Source organism: Oryzias latipes, chromosome 4 (genome assembly GCF_053564925.1).
Source record: "Oryzias latipes strain Hd-rR chromosome 4, Olatipes_Hd-rR_3.1".
Lineage (NCBI taxonomy): Eukaryota > Metazoa > Chordata > Actinopteri > Beloniformes > Adrianichthyidae > Oryzias > Oryzias latipes.
In genome coordinates this window covers 2,924,693-2,944,719 of record NC_136240.1, presented here as the reverse complement: position 1 = coordinate 2,944,719, position 20,027 = coordinate 2,924,693, and the positions used below count along the sequence as shown (strand labels likewise).

The window sequence follows — 20,027 nt, the reverse complement described above, 5'->3', positions numbered from 1 at the left end:
GGAGTTACTACAGCCACACACAGGAATCGAGCTGAGACAAAAGCACACACATTTGCGGACTGCAGACGTCTGAACTCTCCTGATCATGACTTCTGAAACAACCGAGACAGCCGTGAAGACAGAGGTGGCGGACGGGGGTCCAGCTGCGGGAAAAGGAGGCTGCAAGGTGAGGGGCTTTAAAGGATTGCCCCTGTGGGCTGTGGTTTTTGACAGAGGGTGATCCTTGTCCTGTGTGTGGTGCAGTGGCCTCTGAGTGATCCCCACATTCACAGAGAGGATGTGAGAAAGGTCTGGAAGGAGTGTCAAGAGGAAAGCTTCTGGCACAGAGGTAATCTCCAGACATGCTCCAAATGCTCACAGGAACTTTCTACAACAGCGACTCAGCAATCACGTCAAAAACTGCTAGTGAGAGACGTGCTGCAGACGTTTTTGCATTGTACATGTGAATGTAAAATTACAGAAACAATGAACCAAATGATGAACAAAGCTCTTTGGAAAGTTTCCCACAATCCATAGACCTAAATGAAGGTTAAAGGTTGATCTACTCCAGCGGGCGGAACAAAACCATTCTTGTGTGGATCTGGGTGTGAACACCCACATGTAAAGAGGAGAGCAAACACTGTGACAGGTTTGAACGCACAGCAGCATTCAGGAGTGAAAAAGTCAACAAGAATCTGTGTTAAATGAAACGACTTTCTCTGTTTCTTCACTTCCTACCAGCCATGCTGTTCAATACACCCCAAAACCCTCAGTCAGTGTTTCCTTCATTAGTCTGGTGTGAGTTGGAAAGCAGTTTTCACTCTTTATCTAACCCGTTGCTTCATGACGAGAAGGGAAAGTGTCCTGCAAGAGAGGAAAAGCAGCTGTAAAGGTACTTCTGCACAATTAGCAAAAGAAAAAACCTAAAAGGAAATTGAGGTGCTTTTAAATGTCAGAGTAGTTTCTGTAGCAAACTGGTAACAAACAAACCAGCTCTTATTTTTGACAATCAAGGATGAAGCCTGTTTGCAGACTATGCTAACTCTCACCCAGAAGTCGTACACAGGAAGTGTATTTTATTAAGAATCATTCAAATAAGTACATCAAGTATACAATAGAGCAGGGGTGGGCACATTATTGACTTGTGGGTCACAAAGGGTTCTAAAGTCTGATAGAAGGGCCAGACCAGGAGTGATCTGGTAATCCACCTCATTCCTAGAAGAAATACATCATATGGAATCTGGATAATAGAAGCTTAAATTTTAATTACAAAATATTTATTTTTTAAAACAGAACATTTGTTTTTTTTTTTATTCCCAATCTGTCTTTTGTTCATATTTTAGTGCCAATAGCACCAAGACGTTGATGTTCTTCAGGGAAGAATCCAAACTTAAAGAAAAGCTGCATTCGTGTGCTGTTGAAATGATGGGGAAAATGCCTTTCCAACTCAGAAAAAACACACATGAACGTCAAAAAAACAACAAATCTTCCAACACCACATGAATCCAGACTTACTTTCTACACCTAATACTACGGTCACGTGTGCCAAAATGCCAACACGACAACCTAAATGCAAGTTTTACAGCACAATGGGAAGGTGGCCATGCTGAAGCATTTGTAGTCGGGAGGCATTTTGCAAGCCACGGCCATGGAGGTTTTGAGAAAAAGTTTACATTTTACTGTGACTGGACGATTTTTGGACACTGGTCAGTGGCCGTCTGGGCACATTTGGAGGTGGTGGAGTGGCAGTCCAGGACAGGCGAGTGGCAGGAAGGCAGCAGCACTTGGAGGGTCTCCAAGGTCCCCATAATCGTCTGATGATCAACCGATTTCAGACTGTCACCCTCCTGCAACCCTTGTGCTGCCGTCCCACTGCCACCGTCCGATTGTGAGAAATCGTTCGGTAGCAGTGCGGGCACTCGACGGGGCCGGGGGCCAGCGCTGACCTGGACGTCAATGTGCCGATCCCGGCCATCGTGGGTCCAAATGGGGAGACGGCATTGATGCTGCACCCAACTGACCATGGCCTTGAAAGCACCACAGCGACTCAGAGACCTGCGGATTGACAAATCGCAGTTGATGCTAAGAAGAAGAGAGGCATGTTGTCCAAACAATTTGTAAATTTACAAGATTATGTGCTCAAAATCTGAGTTGTGAATGACCAGTGGTGCAGAATCGAGCGCTTTTATACACCCCCCGTTCCAGTGGTGGCACTTGATACGAACGCCCGCCATCTGCAGACATATCCTCCAATCTGAGCTGCTACCAACCAGAGATCAGGCTGCTACCTGTGGCTGCCCAGCTGTCGCCCGATTTTTTAATGACTTCATCCCCGCCTGACTGCCACCGTCTAGATTCATCACCAAGCCAGAGATTTTCCAAAAATCGGGCAGCAGCAGCCATATTTCGCAGAGGTAGTTAAATTTGAGACCGTAACATAGACAAAGGACAATGTTTCTGCAGTGCGCTATATATGGGGAGACACCTGAAATACAGGGAAAACAATATTATCAATAAAATGTATTCCAGTTTGTCGGGCCAGATGAAATAGTTTAGGGGCCACATGTGGCTCCTGGGCCTTTGTTTGCCTTCCCCTGCTATATTGTAGTGCAGGAAGTATACTGACTGAATACTTCTTTAGGCTAAATTGAAACATTTCAAGTTTACAATATATAGATAGTATATTTAACGAACATTTCAAGTAACCCATGCTCACTTTCAGTATAGCCTAAGTATACTTGTAGTTAGGACCCTTAAATAGACTACTTTTGAACACAGAGCAACTTCAAAACACCAGAAAGTATTTTGGCATGTTTAAGAAGAACAAGGTACAGCACTGGAACTTCATTTCACCTTGTTTCAGTGCCATCACGATAACCTGCTCTTCCCGCAGAAATGGATCGTTCCAGCCAAACAGATTTTTTCAGCATTTGGAGTTGATCGTTCGCTTTGACACGTCTCTGGTTGAAATGCTGAAAACACACTTTAGCCTGGCCCCTTGCTTGGAGTTACTTTGGGTTGGTGTTTGAGTCTCTGTACAAAAGACACAGCTGTTTGCTGAAGGTAAGATGAAGAGTCTGCATAAAGACACCATGAACAACAGAACTGTTCTTCCTCTGAAATTCGGTCTTCTGAACATGTGAGGTCTTCCTGCATTTGTGAGTTTGCAGCAGGAAACGGACTGTGCCTGAGTGTCCGTCAGGTTTTGATCAGCTCTTCCGTCTGCTTCCCTCGTTCAGCTCTCCCTCTTTCTTTGGGCAGCATGGCCGTCACAGGAGGCCTCATTTACAACGGTAACAAAAACTCCAGCTTCAATTGTCAGCAATGTAGTGTGTCTCACAACTGGTTTACATTGGACCCAATAACAGTTTCTTCCTCCATGCAGGTGTTTGGAAATCATCAAAAAGATTTGGTCCTTTTCCAAAATTAGCAGGTCTGTGCTATATATTATCGTAGACATGATCATCTAGCAGGCAGTAACTGTTGTTAACACAATTGCTCCCCCCAACTGTGCTTTCTTTTGTCTCTTCAGTGGCGGGGCTCCTAGGGTTTGCTGTGGGAAAAGGTTCCTACATTAGAACTTGCCAAAGCAAGTTCCAGGAGCTCGGACTGAAGGATTTTGGACCCAGGTCTGATAGAGAACGCAGCCATCCGGGTCACAGGTAGAGCAAACAAAGGTTTTATAACGCTCCTATCTGTACTATCAGGCTGCTAACACAGCAGAATACCTGATACACCATGCAAACAAAACTCTGAATCCAGCTGTGCATACGATGATGACATGTACAGACATTTGAGAAGCTAACTGAAACTACAAGACCTGAGATAGGATTCCCCCTTAAAACAAGATGGAACATTGAACTTCATTCACTTTTCAGCTGTGGGAAACCATTTAAGACAACAACAACTCAGCCATGATAAAGATGACTTCTACTAAACCAGGAGCCTCCAGAGCCACATGCAGCTCTTTTATCCCTCCATGTGACTCTTTGGTTTGAAAGAAAAATATATGGTGCAGAAGTCAACCTCTGATCAAAGTATATACTATCTATATATTGCACATAACAAGGTTCAGTTCCCGCCACGTGTCAAGTGTCCTTGGGTAGGACCCTGAATCTTCTGGTGGTTAGAGGTTAGCGCCAGTGTTGGGCAGTGGAGCCACCACCAGTGTGTGAATGTGTGTGTGAATGTGTGTGTGAATGGGTGAATGGGACTGTGACTGTAAAGCGCTTTGGGCCTTGAAGAAGGTAGTTAAGCTCAATACAAGTGTAGACCAATGAGCTAGTTAAGTTTGATCATTTCTGTTTGGATTTTAGTGATCTGTAATAGTAAAATAAACCGTGTTGTTTTTTATTTTACCATGGCTGACATTACACCACACGAGAGCCCTTGAGTGCTTTACCGCCCTCCAACATGCCCACATTGATTGATTGATTGATTGATTGATTGATTGATTGAGTTCAAGCATTTTAGTCAAAACAATAAAGAATTCACACAGATTTATCAAACTCATACAGGAATGATTAAATTCATAGATAAAAAGAAAAAGAAAAAAACAATGACACACTTAAGCACATTTGCTTAATTAAATACAGTGATCACTAACCAAAAGTATAAGTAGAGTTTGATTTATTGTATGAAAAGGAGTGGGAAGAAGCGAGTTTATACAATCCCACCCCGATTGAGTTACTTCAGTTTATAGTTTTACATAGTTTTTGTAATCCAGTTCTGATCAGATAGATTCTTTTCAAGTTACAAAATCCAGAGTCTAGTAACGATCGATTATCTTCAGAAAACATTCATTCATGATTTCAGTAAACAGTAACGGTATGTAATAATTATCATTAGAACACATGATCACATTAAACCAGTAATTATTGCTACACATTGCAGATCAAGTAAAGAAAATCAATAGCTTATTGATTGTAATTAAAACATTTCAGTAATCAGTATTGCACATTACACAAAATAATACTCATTGATTGTAGTTAAGAGAGTTTGGATTAATTCGCCGCATGTCAGATAACCGAGCAAAATGATGGTAGATGGTTTAACCTCATGACACCAATTGATCAAAATATGCATCAAACCCCTTCGGCTCCAAATTACTTTAATTTAGCCTCTACTTGAAAGCAAAAACATAACTGAAATGATTTGTTCATAGCTGGAAAAGCACATACTCCTAACTTCTGCTGAACAACAGAGTCTAGTTGCTATTTAGAGACAAAATTCTCCAAGTATATAAAAGCTTTAACATGTACTGGTTATTTTTCTGAAACTTGAATTCTTCACCAATGTTGTCATTTCTATAGTAACAGGAGAAAAGGAAGAAGGCTTCCCAAAGTCCTAATGATAGAAAATACCACATATGACTTGACTTTCTAACATTTTTATTTCAAAGAATTCTGCTGCATCTGGAGGATTTGATTTGACACAGTTTTGTGTGTTTTTTTAGAGGAACTTCTGTGAAAGTACAGTAAATTCAACTTGTTACATATATAGAAATATAACACTATGATAATTTAATATAATTCAAAATATATAAAAACGACATTTCATAAATGAATGGCTTAATGGCCACAAAAACATACAGTTCATTCATTCATTTTCTACCGTTTTTCCCTTTCGGGGTCACGGGGCTGCTGGAGCCTATCCTGGTGACTTGTGGGTGAAGGCAGGGGACACCCTGGACAGGTCGCCAGTCTGTCGCAGGGTAGAATATCCACAATCACACATCCATTCACTCTCAGAGGCATACCTATGATCAATTTAGAGTTGCCAATCAACCTATGAAGCATGTTTTTGGACGGTAGGAGCCCATGCATGCACGGGGAGAACATGCAAACTCCACATAGAAAGGCCCCATTGATGATGTTTTTCACGTCCTCCAGCCAGGACTTGAACCAGGGGCCTTCTTGCTGTGAGGCAAGAGCGCTAACTACTGCACCACCGTGCAGCCCCAACATACAGTTCATTCTTTTTTTAACAGTGAAGACGGACTTTGTGCATCCGGTTGGGTTTTGGTCACCCAGTCCAAAGCAAAAGTAGTTGCAACTCTTTTCCTGTATTTCCTTACTTAGCTATGAGTTAAATAATTACGTCAGATTTTTTATGCCTGAATCAAATTGAAAACACTGAGATGCAGGTGGAAAAGCATCCATGTTGTCCTGATGTCAGAGCTGAAGTGTTTTTAAACTGGCTCTGTGGTGGCAGCTTCATGGTATGGGCTCAATGGCTGAGCCGCAGCTGTGGGAGCTGTGCAGCATCCAAGTCCCGTTCACAGTGTTTGATGGAGCGGTGCCATGACCTGTGATGGGAGGCTGAGCATTCACAATCAGAATTTCCTTTACTGTCATTATGAACAAAATTCTGATGCTCTTCAGATTTTTGTAAGTCAGGTTTGAAAATAAGATACATTTTAGATATAAAACATGAAATGTCAATAATCTAAAAATATGTAAAGTACATTTTTGTGAGTAAGTGGGTTTGGTTTGGCCATACGGTAAAAGACCCACTCCAATGAAAACTGTGTTTTTGTTCTTGTTGCATTTTTCTCATGATGGGGGACATGTTTGAAGAAAATCAGAAGAATCTAAAATGTAAAGTCCTTTTAGATTCTTCTACAAATAAATATCTAAAAAATACCATACCTGATAGCTTTCTGTCTTCAACTTTCTCTGGCTTGTCCAGCAATTTCTGCCATGTGTCAACAATCTGCACTGTAACACTTTTGCCCCCCAAGTCACCAAACATCAGCTTTTTATGTTTGATAATCTGTTCTGATCATGCCTGTCCTCAATCTTCTGTTTGCCTCCAAGCTTTCTGTTGTCTCCACAGAGCCTGCAATCACGTGTGTGAGGAGTGTCAGAGAAAAGCTCAGGATGCTCCTGCAGAAAAGGTTTGAATCCAGAAGGTATGTAGGACTGAGCAGAGGTCCAAACACGTTTGTGGACCATTTGGAACAGACACCTTTTCCAAACAGCATGTGTCACATTAACTATGCCACGTTCAGGTAAAATGATCTATAGACATTGTCCACCCTGTTCTTTTTTTCAGCCTTATCAGAAATTCAGAAGATGCTGCTGACTTGCTGCCTTTTCTACCCGATGCTGAGCATTTTCATGAATTAAAGGACATTAAACCTCTATAGAAGTTCTCTGTTGTTTTTCTTCATTTTTTTCACCATCACATTACCACAATGATCCACTAGAGGAGCACTGTTTCTCCTTTCTCTGGAGGTAAAGCAGACCTTTAAAGGGACCAGGCTGCCCTTTAAAACGTCCGACTATTACATCCATCTAACTAATCTGTAAACATACTTTGAATTTCTTCAAATCCTTTGTAGAGGTTCTACAGTACAGTTTCTGACAGAACATTCTCTGTCTAAACATGGTGGACAGAAACGTTTGTAGGATTCAAAAACAAAAAAGAAAGCTGTCATAATGTTTGTAGAGTTGGAACATTTTTACGAATTCTGTTTACATTTTGTAGTTAATATTATGACAGGATGTTGCTGCTTCACCTTTTTCCATAAACTTGGAAAACTCCAAATGATTTTACCGTTGCCACTATGTCGAATACACACAAGCCTAGACAGACAGAAATAGAAGTTTAATTTTTTTAACACAAGGAAGAATAAGCATGAAGCTGGGGTTACCCATCTCCAGAACCCATTGAATTTCTTTTGGGGTCACAGAGTGCACCCTGAACAAGTCACCTGTCTGTTGTAGGGCCACTCTCACGTTCAACCCAAATTTAGAGACACCAATTAATTTATGAAGCATGTTTTTGGACTGTGGAGGAAGCCGGAGTACCCAGAGAAAACCCACACATGCACATTGAGAACATGCAAACTCCACACTGAAAGGTCCCAACCAGGATTTAAACCACGACCTTCTTGGTATGAGATCACTACACCACTGAGCAGCTTTGGCAGGAGTTATCCATCCATCCATCCATCCATCCATCCATCCATCCATCCATCCATCCATCTTCCTCCGCTTATCCACAACCGGGTCGTGGGGGCAGCAGACTAAGCAGAGATGCCCAGACTTCCCTCACCCCAGCCACTTCCTCCAGCTCCTCTGGGGGGACCCCGAGGTGTTCCCAGGCTAGCCGAGAGACGTAGTCTCTCCAGCGTGTCCTGGGTCTTCCACAGGGCCTCCGCCCAGTGGGACATGCCCGGAACACCTCTCCAGGGAGGCATCCACGAGGCATCCGGACTAGATGCCCGAGCCACCTGTGCTCGACTGGGGCCCGTGGGAAGAGCCTGGTCACCAGGCGCTCGCCTGCGAGCCCCAACCCTGGGCCTGGCTCCAGAGTGGGGCCCCGTGACGCCAATCCAGGCGACGCAATCTGGTCCTTGATCTTTCCTTTCCTTTCATGAACCGCTCTTTGTCTGACTCGTCACCCAGGACCTGTCTGCCATGGGAGACCCTACCAGGGGCTTAAGCCCCAGACAGTTTAGCTCCTGGGATCATTCGAGCTCTCAAACTCCCCCAACACATTCAGGTGGCGGTTCACAAGGGAGTGGCAGGAGTTATATTCACCAAAATGTAAGTATCTTCCATTTGTTCTACAGCTCTCTTTAGGGATCTCCCCAGTAAACCATCTGCCTCCATCTAACCCTCTCTTCTTCACACCAACCAACCATCCTCCTGACCTCATTCTCTCCATCCATGAAGCTCCTCTTTGGTCTTCCTCTCTTCCCTGTAGCTCCACCCTCAGCATCCTTTCACCAACATCATCACTGTTTCTCCTCTCAAACGTCTCCATCTGCTTCTCTGCATTGATCTCCAAGACCATCTATCATGATCTGTTCCTCTGATGGATTCATTCCTGATCCATCTTGGTTCCAAAGAGAACCTCAACATCTTCATCTCTGCCACCTCCAGCTCTGCCTCCTGTCTCTGCATCAGAGTCTCTAACCAACAACATGGCTGCTCTCACCACACTCTTTCCTTTCATTCTTGATGACACTCTTTAGTCACGCGTCACACCTGAAAGCTTCCTCCACCGTACCAACATGCTTCACTTTTTCCCCTCACACTCTGGGTTGCTCTGAACTGATGACCTGAAGCACCTAAAGTCCTCCACCTTCTTCTGCTCCCTAAACCTCACCGTCCTGCGGCTGACCTTCAATCCTTCCCCTGACACAGCATGGTCCTCTGAGATTCCTGTCTAACCTCTTCTGTCAGTCTGTGCATCCCCACAGCAAACAAGAACCCAAGTATGTTCCAGTCAAATTACAATGCTGGAAAGTAATTGTTTGCTGCTCTACTAAATATGGATTATGCATAAACACACACTAGAATTCTAGTGCTGTGATTGTTTTTATTGATTTATTTACCTTTTTTGCTACTTATCTTTTTTAATCAGTGGTACAAACTGATGTGAAAAGCAGCTAAAAAATCTAGTGACTGTATTCAACATTTATGACAAAATGTCTGCAATGTTTGGGGATTTTAAAGAAATTTGATTGACACAAGCCAAAAATGTAGTTTGGTTTGGAAAATAAACCATACGTTGATTTAAAACATCCACTGATTGTATTATTTTATAAACATGTATAATTGCTATTGTCATCATTTAAAATGTTCGTAATAGCATCAGCTATCTATCCAAATCAATAAAAACACAGATAGTGCTTTAGCCCGAAACTGAGATTACGCAGTGACACCTATGAGTCTAAATGGTACGCTCCAAAAAAGACGTCATCCAATCAACAGGTCGATTTGTAAGATTGACAGGCACTTTATCAAATGTAATTTTAGGACGACCGTGGGCGTACATCGTGATAGCCAATCAGAATCAAGAGGCGGGCCAAACCGGCGGCGTCAGCTCTGACACTGAACGCCGAAAAAAAAACACCTCTACGCAAATCCTTCCAATGGAGGAGGACCAGGAGGTAGACGCTTGTTCGGCAAATGAGAAGAACGTCTGCAAGCTAACCGCCGAGCTCTTCTAAAGGGAGGAAAAGCTGCAGTTGTGAGTAATGTCAGCATGACGAACAGTGCGGTCAGGGAGGACATACTGGGGGGAGTCGACTGTCCGGAACGTCGGCTTATTCCAAGTTTCGTTATCAACTTTTTGTCGACTCGTAGAGGTTTCCATCGCTGCTCTAGCATGTTCACACGGAGTTTGACTGCGCTGCTAGCAGAACCTCCTTCCTCTGGAAGTTAAAACTTCAACTCGGCCGATAAATCTGTCCTTTCTGGCTCTTCATCCTGGTCGCTGTGAGTCGGTTAGTGGCTCAGTTAGTGTCGGCAATGTTTCATGTTCAAAGTAAAACCTGCTAGTTAGCTTAACATTAGCAGTTTTTTCACAGAGTTAACGTTAGGCTAGCGGCTAACTTGCTATTCCTAGTCTGTTACATTTATTTTCTTCAATAGTTTCGGGTTTTGTGCTTTTCATTTAGACTTTTCAGCAACAACAAGAACAAAGATTTCTGAACTTAAAGGTTTATTCTGGACTGACGCGCTTGGGGGTTTGTCCGTGGCAGACAACAAACAACCAAACAACCACACGCTCAGTCGCTGCGGTTCTCTTGGTTCAACGCTTTGGGCTTCTACTGGACATTCACGCATTTGACATATGTGACCTCTGAATGACAGTTTCTTTCATTTGAGAACCCGTAACCTGCCAGGCAGAAGCATTGCTGGATCCTGGAAGAGTTTCTGTAAATCACGTCCATCCAAACGAAGCAAAGCATGATGGGAACCTGCCTCCACTGAGCAGACTGGGACAGAGCAGCAGGTTTTAGGGCATTCCTTTGTTGTTATGAGGGTAGATAGTCCTATCATTGACTCTCATCATATGTAATGCAGTTTGTTTACATCACTGTTTGTGTGGAAATGACTCATTTTACCTGTTTTAGTTTGCAATCATATTTATTATGCGTGATCATAAGAAATGCTGAGAGTTTGCAGTTCAAGCAGTTTAATGGCCCACTCCAATCACAGTGGTGTTTTTAAACTGTTCTTGGGGCATTTTTCTGATGATAGACGGCATTTATAAAGAAAATGGAGCATTTCTGAGAATATCTTTTCTGTAATGGTTGTGAATCAGGAGCAGAATAAACTGTTTGAAAAATCTTGTATTTGTTTCGTACAAACTACAGTGAGCAGGTCACAGTCTTCCTGCTCTGCTCCATTCTGATCATCCACTGTCAGACAAACAGATCCATGAACGTCTTTGTTTTCCTGGTCTGAGCTGGAATCTGGATCAGAACTGGACGGCTGGATAGCTACGATATTTGCACCCCATTTCTATTGAACCTGTAATGTTAGGTTTGGATTGTGAGGGGCTGTAAGCTAGCGAGAGAGCGAATAAGCATAGATTTTGTGGGAAATCAGCATAGGGTTACTTCTGAGCCAACAGTCCCCTCCACAACTCAGAGGTGAATTTCTAATGCACTCCTGCCGCTCTGCAGAAACTACGTCCCAGCTGGGACAAACGCAGGTTTTTAAATTTTGAATAAATCCTAGTTAAAAGACAGATGGGAACGCTTTGACATTACATCAGAAGATGATCAGAGTGAGACTTTGAACACGTTTTACTCATTTTAGGCCTGTTTTATTTATTTTCATCTGCTCTCACACACAGTAAGTCTTTGGTACATCCCCCTAAAATGTGGTGAACCCGTTGATGCCATTGATTGTAGTGTTGTCTTGTAAGGCATTAATGGCATTGAAGAGTAAGAGGATAGAAAAACCAGGGGCAGTAAAATGCCCCCACAGTGGCCTCTAACTAAGCTGCTCCCTGTGAGGATTAACTGTTTATTCTGCATTTCAGCAATTACTAAAAAAATGTTGCTCATAACTATAACTGTAGCAGTCTCTCTGCCTTTATAAAGGTTTGTATGAATTTCTTATCCGCTTGACACCTATTGATGCAAATGTGCATCAAACAAGCTCTGCTCCAAACTTACCATTATTCAGCATCTACATGAAAGCAAAAGCAAGAGTGAAAAAGGTTTTTTCATAGCTGGATATAAATTCAGTTCTATGAATTTCTATGAATGCTCAACATCGGGTAGAAAAGGCAGCAAGTCAGCAGTTCTATTCAGTCTATCACTGGAGTTTTATTAGCTTTTCGTCTTTTTTTCCAACCTTACCTCATTAGTTAAAGGAGTTGGAAGGTAATGTTGAAACGCTGAGTTGATTTCCGTAACAAAAGTGATTTTGTGTCGTATGACTGCAGCTGGTCACCTGCTGTAATGTGTGCAGCTTGCTGATAAAACTGCTTGAACAGAATCATCTAGACCAGTGTTTTTCAACCTTTTTTGAGCCACGGCACACTTTAACCTTGACAAAAATCCCGCGGCACACCAGCATCCAAAAAAATGGATAAAAAAAAAAAAAAAAGCTCAGTCTGTATTGATCTACAGCCGCTCCGCAACCTCACATGCATTTTTGTGATAATTGTTGCAGAAAACCCTGGAAGCTGCAGCTGTTTTTTCTAAAAGATGTATTAAAAATTAAGTCAAAAGATTCAAAAACTGTTTGATGTGTGTTCGTTGTTTTAAGACGTTAAGAGGAGAGACTCATTGTGCGCTAAGACAGTCACTTTACTGCATCATGGGAGATGTAGTGCCCGTAATGCGCCGACCGCAGAAAGACCAGCGTCTTTGAGCTTCATGGTTTTGTTCACTTGTTCCAGTCTGATACCAGATTATATGGAAAGCTACACCGCTAAAGACGAGCTTTAGCTGGTATTTTTGTTAGAACTGAGAGACTTTTTTTGCGCTAAACCGAAACAAGGAAGTGAATACTTTAACCACTTCTGATTGGTCAGACTGATGACATGTGATTAAGCCTTCAAGAATGATTGGTGGAGACAGTTAAAGGGGCGGGACTTTTCCTTACACACTTATAGCTGCAGCTAAATCGCGCTATCCCGTTATTCTTATCAAAATATCTTTAATAGAATCATATAAACACAAAGAAAAATTAATTTTATGATATTTTATATTCTTAACTTCTCAGTGTTTTATCAGGGTCTGTTTGGATAAACAAAGAGCTGATTTCCTGGAGATAGTAAATGTTTTTAGATCAGTTAATGAGGGCAATTTCTCACGGCACACTTGACCATCTCCCACGGCACACTAGTGTGCCGCGGCACACTGGTTGAAAAACACTGATCTAGACGACGTTGTGCTTGCTTATTTCCACACAGCTACAACCTTAATAATCAACAGAGAAAGTTACTAGGTGTGGCTTTAAACCTTCCTTGTTGCTCTTTTTATTCTATTTGTGGGAAATTCACGTGCCCCAAAGAAAGCTTCCTGTCACACAGTTCATTTGATCTTCACTAGTGTGAATATTTTTCCAGTGACATCAGTTTGTCTGTGTGTGAAATGTTTGAAAAGGTCTGGACCTCTCTGACCTTAGTGGAAAGCTATGGCAGAGTGGTTCTCCTTGTTTACTGTGGATTAACACTCAACATTTGTTCCCAAATGAGACATTCTGTTCATTTATTGCATTAAAAGGCTTGGCATAATGTAGCGCACGACGAGGGCCGAGTCTAGCTAGAAATAACCTATAATTGAGCCCTGCTGAGCGAGATTATCCTTGGCTTTGGGAAAGAAGGTTTGGAGCATAATTGATGTTTGGGTCTGCCTCTGCTCAAGAAACCACCCCGTTTCTGAAAATGGCACCGCTTAAGGGTCAGATGTTTGTCATGGCAAATTAATGTTCCGTATTTGTCGACCATAGTTGTCCTGCAGATTGCCTCATCAAACGTGGGAAAAAGTGTTTGTTCAAATTCCTTTCAGGCCAGAGGAAGCCAGCCGAGTCTTCTTTGAGGAAGTAGTGATTACAGCGGGTCAGGGCTGTCATTTAGCGTTGAGGTCAGATAGAAGCTTCCAGATGCTTGTCCAATTTATGGCAATGCACTGCCTGTTTTTCAAAGCTAGTATGAAAAATGCAACACGTTTTTCCCTCTAACTGATTTAGCTCTTTGATGGGTCATTGTCCCTTCAGTGTGTGAAAGTGTCTTTAGCACATCCAGATTATGTTGACGTAGTTGACAGAAAACCCTTTTGTGACTTGAAGTGTTCTGCAGCTGTCACAGCGAAGGCTGCTAGTCTTCATCTCTTTCTGCGGTAACAGTTTCTGTGTTTTGGAGTCCTGTAGTCAGAGCAGGAAGTTGAGTGTCTTACTCATAAGTTCTTCAGTGTGAGAACGGAGTGGCCGAGTCCCACGTTTGCTTCTTTTTGTGCTGGGGGTGGGATTTCAGTGAGTTCAATAGCATGTCATTGGGACATGGCTTTTCTGTCACCAAAGCCTTGTTTTCAGTTGCCGTTTCTATTGATCTAATCTCTCCATCTGTCCACAGAGCTCATGTAATGTGGAAGTTCTCACACCCTGACTTCTGTCTGGGTGCTGTGTGACTGAGGGCTTGTTCTTCCTTCCTTTGTTTTATTGGGGTTTGATCAAATTTAGACACATATTGCGCTCTGTACTTTCTTGTTTGTCCTATAATACTGACTTATGCTTTCAAAAGGCTGTATAGTTTAAATCCTTGGAAACAAATGTCCCTTTAAATGTGAAGGTCATAAAAGAAGCACGTCAACCACAATAGTGACAGTTATAACGACGTTTTTCCGGCTTCAAATGCTGCCTCTTGGATGTAACAGTAATCTTCAGATTATTACTCTGCTCAGGAGGTAGTTTTAATCCCGTCTCGGTTCAGAGCAAACTGGTCTGAGCCAGCAGAACGCTAACATCCTTGCTGTGACTGTCCAGCAGGGCTTCACATTCAAACCCAGGGACTCTAAAGGCTTTTCTGCCTAATCCAAGCTTGTGTGGAAGACCCAAAGGTTTGACCACGTCTCAGAAATACAGTGCTGTCATGAGGCACGTTGCTGTACTACACTGCTACTATAGTAAACACAACGGTAGTTTCAGTTTTACACATAGTGTTTGTTTCCATCACTCAAATTTAAGAGCAAATCTTTTCCCCCAGTTGTTATTTGTGCCATCTAAAAGGTTTTCTGTTTTTTTTCTTTCAGATTCCAGCACAGTGGCCCTGCTGTTTCTTCAAATTCAACCCTAAATCTATGGCATTAAGGTATGTTTCACAGTTCTCTACTCTGCTGTTTATTTATGTTCAGCATCAACAGTTTGCTTTGTTGCTATGGGAATACATAACAATGCATCTGATTGATCCGTTTGGTATACTAAATTTTAAAATACACACAAAGTTTTGGCGTTTCCAGTGTGCTCTGTCTTCCTTCTTGTGCTGTCTGCATAACACAAATGTGGTCATAAAGAGAAGTCGATTGCAGGTCAGGTTGTGTCAAGAAGCCACATGCATGTGTCATGCAGAAGAAGTGAGTTCAGTTCCTGTTCCAATGGAGTCTTACTTGGAAGTGTTAATGATCAATTGAGACCATGTGTGTTACTGTTTGTGTTGGCTTTGAGATCTTGGAAAAGCAGATCACAGGTTTGTTCCAATCATGTAAAGTAAAGTTCAGGTATTTGCTGTGCCAGTTGGTAACCATTCTGTTGTTTTAAATTACCCTTTAAAGGGCCTATACCAAGCTATTCTTAAACCTTATAGTAAACATCTATATAAATAGGAGCTCGGCAAACGACTATCAAACCTTTGCAAAGATGTATGTACACAGTATGTAGAAAGGAAAGCATTTAGTCTATTACTGTTGGCTCTGTGTAGAAAGTGGGCGTGTCTGTTAGCCTCTGGGTGGAGCTGGCAGCATAGACTCTTCCTTGAAGGGGCTGATCTCACTTTGTGACATCACAACCCACTCAGTTTCATGGGTTGGGGGGGGGGGGCTGGTGCTTTGAGGGCAGGATTTTATCCTCAGAAATGCTTGAACGGATCAAAATACCACTTTGGGGTTCTTCTTGTGAGTAATGAACATATTAACATATTAAATGATGATATTAACATAGTAAAAGCTTAAAAAACTGATTTTGCATGGTATAGGCCTTTTAAAATATGTGCAACTAACAACAAAATATAGCCTTGGACGCACCTATAATGTGTGGGAAGCACTGTGCATCTATATGTGGCCAACATGAATATCCATCCGTTTTCGTCCTCGGTCGCACTTATCAGCGAATAACATCAGCCTTAAATGTACAGCGTTTCTAAATGACACAAGATGAGTCAAAGATAACTCCACATTCATGCATCATTCTGTGTGTTTCTGTTCTTTGCCACAATGACTGTCTGTAATTCCACTGGACAAAGAGTTGATGAGCATATTACATTAAACTAGTTTAAACTTTGGCATGCTTATGTCATAAAGTTTATTATCATGCATTATCCAAAGTACTCCCTCACCAAACCTCTGTCTGTATGTGGTTGTTTTTATAACAGAGCTGACGAACATGCAGCTACACTTGTGGCCACAGTTGTCTGGTTGTCAGACTTCTTTTGTCTTGGTGCATAAAAGGCTGAAGAAAGTCAAGCTGTAGCTTTTTTTATTTTTATAGATTTTTTTAACCCAGAATGGAAGCCAAAAGAGTAAAGTGGCAGCATCTCAGCAAAGGCCATTCATAGATTGGCTTGTCTCTTTGTCAAACAAAGCCCAACCTTTGGTGTGGTGAACTTTGACCGAACCACTAGACCAGAGTGCAAAAGACTGTTTTTTTGTGTTCAGCAGCTGTTGAGCCAGGACCAGTATTTTATTACCGTGAACCCTCCAAATGTGTCAGTTAGATGATGCAACTAAAACATTTTAACCTCTCTTTTATCATCTCAATCCCTCTCCTTTTAATCAAAATGTACCTTTTTACTTTAAAGACAAATGGATTATTTCTATTTAAAATTTTAAACAATTTGTTCTGGAAAATACATTCAGTATTTAGTGCTGCTGTTTATTGTATTGACTTAAAAAATACAGATGTTAGAAAAGTGTTGTTCAGGAATTGGTAGAAATAAATAAAGTATTGCTGGCTGTAAAAACAAAAAAACCAAGTTTGACATTAACTGCAGATGAACCTGATGTTAGAGTGGAATATGCGGTTGTTACATTACAGTGCATGTTGCTTCTCCTGTGTCACAAGCCTGAGTGTGACACAGGCTTTGCAATAATATAGAGCCCGTCACAATGAGACTGCCCAGTCCAGTGGAACTGTTGGGTGTCTTACCATTTTTCACAATTTGAGGATTAGAACATTTGAGCCATTCGTGTTTGAAAGCAGCGTCCTGCTCCAACCATTGACTGTATCTGAGAACTGGACTGAATGAGCGTGATGTCATACATAGAAAATCAGTTGCTGACGTCAATCCAGTCACCATTTTGGAGCCAGATGTTGTCAGTAAGCAGTGATTGGTCTGAGTCAACATTTCTACGACAACCCCTCTCGCCAATCAGCTTGTTGGAGATCCACACCTCTATCACTTCAATTGGGCTGCACTAAATCTCTCAAACGTTTGACGTGGGACCACCTACTTTTATTGAGGCATCTGATTGGTCTGTTTATAACTTGGATGACAAGCACTACAGAAAAAATGCTATGACAAAAACTGGAATTATCAGTAGCTTGTTAAAAAAGGTATCAGAGCAGGAATGTCTTTTCTGACCAATAAAATGACTGAGTAACAGCTGTTTATTTAGAAGTCTATGGGATTTGGGCTTCTTGGAACCAGCAGGTACTTCATATTTGGAAAGCCACAGGGGAGGGGTCACTCAGTATAATTCTCTTATACAGTCAATCGTTTCAGTCCTAAACTTTTCTAACTTATTGCCAACATTTGCTGGTCATAATTCAATTAAAATATAAGTTACAGTCCTCTGTTGAAGTCAGTTCCTCTGTTCTTTGATCAAGATCTTTTTTTCTGGCTGCCATTGATGCAATGGCATTGTTGTCATTCAGAGTTACAGATTCTACAACACAGTAACTTTTACTGGTTGTTTTTGTTTGCATTTTTTTTAAATTTAGCCACGGTTTTGCACCTTTCAGGCTTTAAATTACATTCTGTAGGTGAGGGAAACCTCATGACTGCAAAGAAGACATATTTTAATGTGTCGTCCTTTAATAGTAATCTGACTGGACCAGCAGGGTCAGAACATGAGCTCAAAGGTTTATGGAAAATCCGGTGAAAATGACCAAAAACGTAGGTGCTTCTGATATTTGCTACAACATAATCAAAATAAGTTGCAGCTTAAACAACTTGAGCTATGACTGTTGGCAAATTTAACCGTAGCTTTGTGTTCTGTTAATTACTAGCTATGAACCTTGGGACAGCAAATTATTTGATAAAACAGGGAATAGAACAAAGTTGTTTCTAAATTGACATGGGCACGGAAAAAGCTGAAGAAAGATGTATTTGGGTCATTTTCTGATATTTTTTACATGAAAACCAAAGTTTTTAGGAGTTTTGAAACTCCTAAAGCCTGGACATTGATATGAGTGTGATTATGTTAGAAGGTCACTCATTTCCACATGTCTTCACATGCGAGGATCTGATCTGAAGTTTCAGGAAGACAGAAATGGTCTCAGAAGCCGTGGTCTCTCCTGTTGTATGGCTGCTCCTGCTTGGCATCTTCTGTGTTCATCAAAGTAATAATAAATTAAAAAAAAACCATCTGCAGCATCCCATTCAAAGCTGTAGACGCCTACCTGCAGTGGTGTCCTCAGTACCACCCTTCTATCTGGAGCCATCATCCAGGCATATCAAACCTGCTGTGCTCCGGTGGCAAACAGATTCTGCTGGTTCTGCCCCTTTTAGCTAAAGATCACTGAAACCTGCAGCTCAGTGATCTTTAAAGGAAATGCAATGTTGATTCATCTAATCCATCTACAGAATTATGCACTAAATAGTGCACTATGTAGTGAACAGGGCTCGACATAGCCATTTGTCCGCTGGCCCGGTCCTGTTTTTCGAGCAGTGCGGACCACAAGACTTTACTTTTCACTTGCCCGCTCGGGCCACTAAAATATCTAACGGTTTATATATTCTTCACCTTTTTCAATAAAGTAAATTTTGCGAAAACGTGTAGATTTACCTCGTCTTCATAATTTAGTTTTTCTGCTAGTCCTGTGTTCAGACTTCAAGGGTTTCTATGGGAAACCTTTGATCACTTCTCCTTCTCTCCCGCCTGCGCGCGCGCGGCTTTCACTGCCGAGCACCACGCGGCACGCGCTCACTACTTTTTTTTTTTTCAAACTTTATTGAATGTAACAATTCAATACAAAACAATGTTAAACAGCAACAACGAAGCCACAAGCCAGTGGGTTATTATTACATTTGATTATAAATCCGACACCGTCACTGAAGAGAGACTGAAGCATGTCAGAGATGTGGAAGACATGGCAGGAATAGATAGGAATATTTTGGATGGAGTAGTGGGTATAATTAGTAGTATGGACAGCAAGATATTTAATGAATGCATTGAAGATGAAACTGTATGCACTAAGCTTTAAGCTGAATGTCAAAGAATCAAAGGCAACTCCAAATACCTGAATCTCAGACTCAAATGCAGTAGAATGTTAAACTACTTAATTTTGTTTTTCTTTACAACACTGTAAGCAGTAAGTATTTCTAGTTAGCTGAATGATCTCAGTTAGACCTGCACAATATGAGGAAAACTCGCGATATGCGATATCAGAGATTAAAATTGCGATAACGATATAATTTGCGGTATATAAACAAACAGCAAAATAACCAAATAACCATTCCCAGTTTAAAAATTATACTCCAAATGACCCACGTTGACATAGGTTACAAACATCTAACATAACAGGGCTCCATCTGATTGGTCAACAATGTGAAGGCGTCCATCCGATTGGTCAAATGCATTAAGGGATTTATTTGATTCGTTAAATGGTTCGAGCTGCCATAAGATTGTTTTAACACATTTAAGGTTTATGATTTATTGCGATATTTGCCGTTAGAAGCACCATGAAAACTTCTGAACTAGTGTTACCTACTACACTGCAGTGCTCTCTTCAAAACATCTGAAACAGACTAGAGCAGATTTAAGTTTGATATGCTCTATTTTCAGTCATTGAAAAGTGTAGAAATAAGTGATGTCACCAGAATGCACCAAATTGCACCATATTAAAAGTTTC

The 20,027-nt window shown here is 41.6% G+C and overlaps 2 protein-coding genes across 9 annotated transcripts in view; both read left to right on the top strand.

Annotated features, from left to right (window-relative positions):
* Positions 1-7,131, top strand: ociad2 (OCIA domain containing 2). Its single transcript, XM_004067561.5, has 7 exons — positions 1-166; positions 244-328; positions 3,219-3,272; positions 3,365-3,412; positions 3,512-3,641; positions 6,817-6,892; positions 7,036-7,131. The coding sequence occupies exons 1-6, from the start codon at positions 86-88 to the stop codon at positions 6,881-6,883; spliced, it is 465 nt and encodes a 154-aa protein (XP_004067609.1). The 5' UTR covers positions 1-85; the 3' UTR covers positions 6,884-6,892; positions 7,036-7,131.
* A 2,452-nt stretch (positions 7,132-9,583) lies between these two features.
* Positions 9,584-20,027, top strand: part of fryl (furry homolog, like) — a 93,959-nt gene continuing 83,515 nt past the window's right edge. For 5 of the 8 annotated variants that reach the window (XM_078945461.1, XM_078945460.1, XM_078945459.1 and 2 more), the window contains exons 1-2: positions 9,828-9,966; positions 14,993-15,051. The gene's annotated coding sequence lies outside the window, so the exon portion shown is untranslated. Of the gene's footprint in view, positions 9,967-10,090; positions 10,223-14,992; positions 15,052-20,027 lie in introns of those variants that run through there. The other 3 variants (XM_078945462.1, XM_078945458.1, XM_078945456.1) reach the window with 2 other exon arrangements.

What these genes read in the sequence shown, in the direction of transcription:
- ociad2 (XM_004067561.5), top strand. Translation starts at nt 86, where the DNA reads ATGACTTCTGAAACAACCGAGACAGCCGTGAAGACAGAGGTGGCGGAC. An exon ending in GGAAAGCTTCTGGCACAGAG is followed by an intron (nt 329 to 3,218) that starts GTAATCTCCAGA and finishes TCCCTCGTTCAG; the next exon opens with CTCTCCCTCTTTCTTTGGGC. An exon ending in CGCAGCCATCCGGGTCACAG is followed by an intron (nt 3,642 to 6,816) that starts GTAGAGCAAACA and finishes TTGTCTCCACAG; the next exon opens with AGCCTGCAATCACGTGTGTG.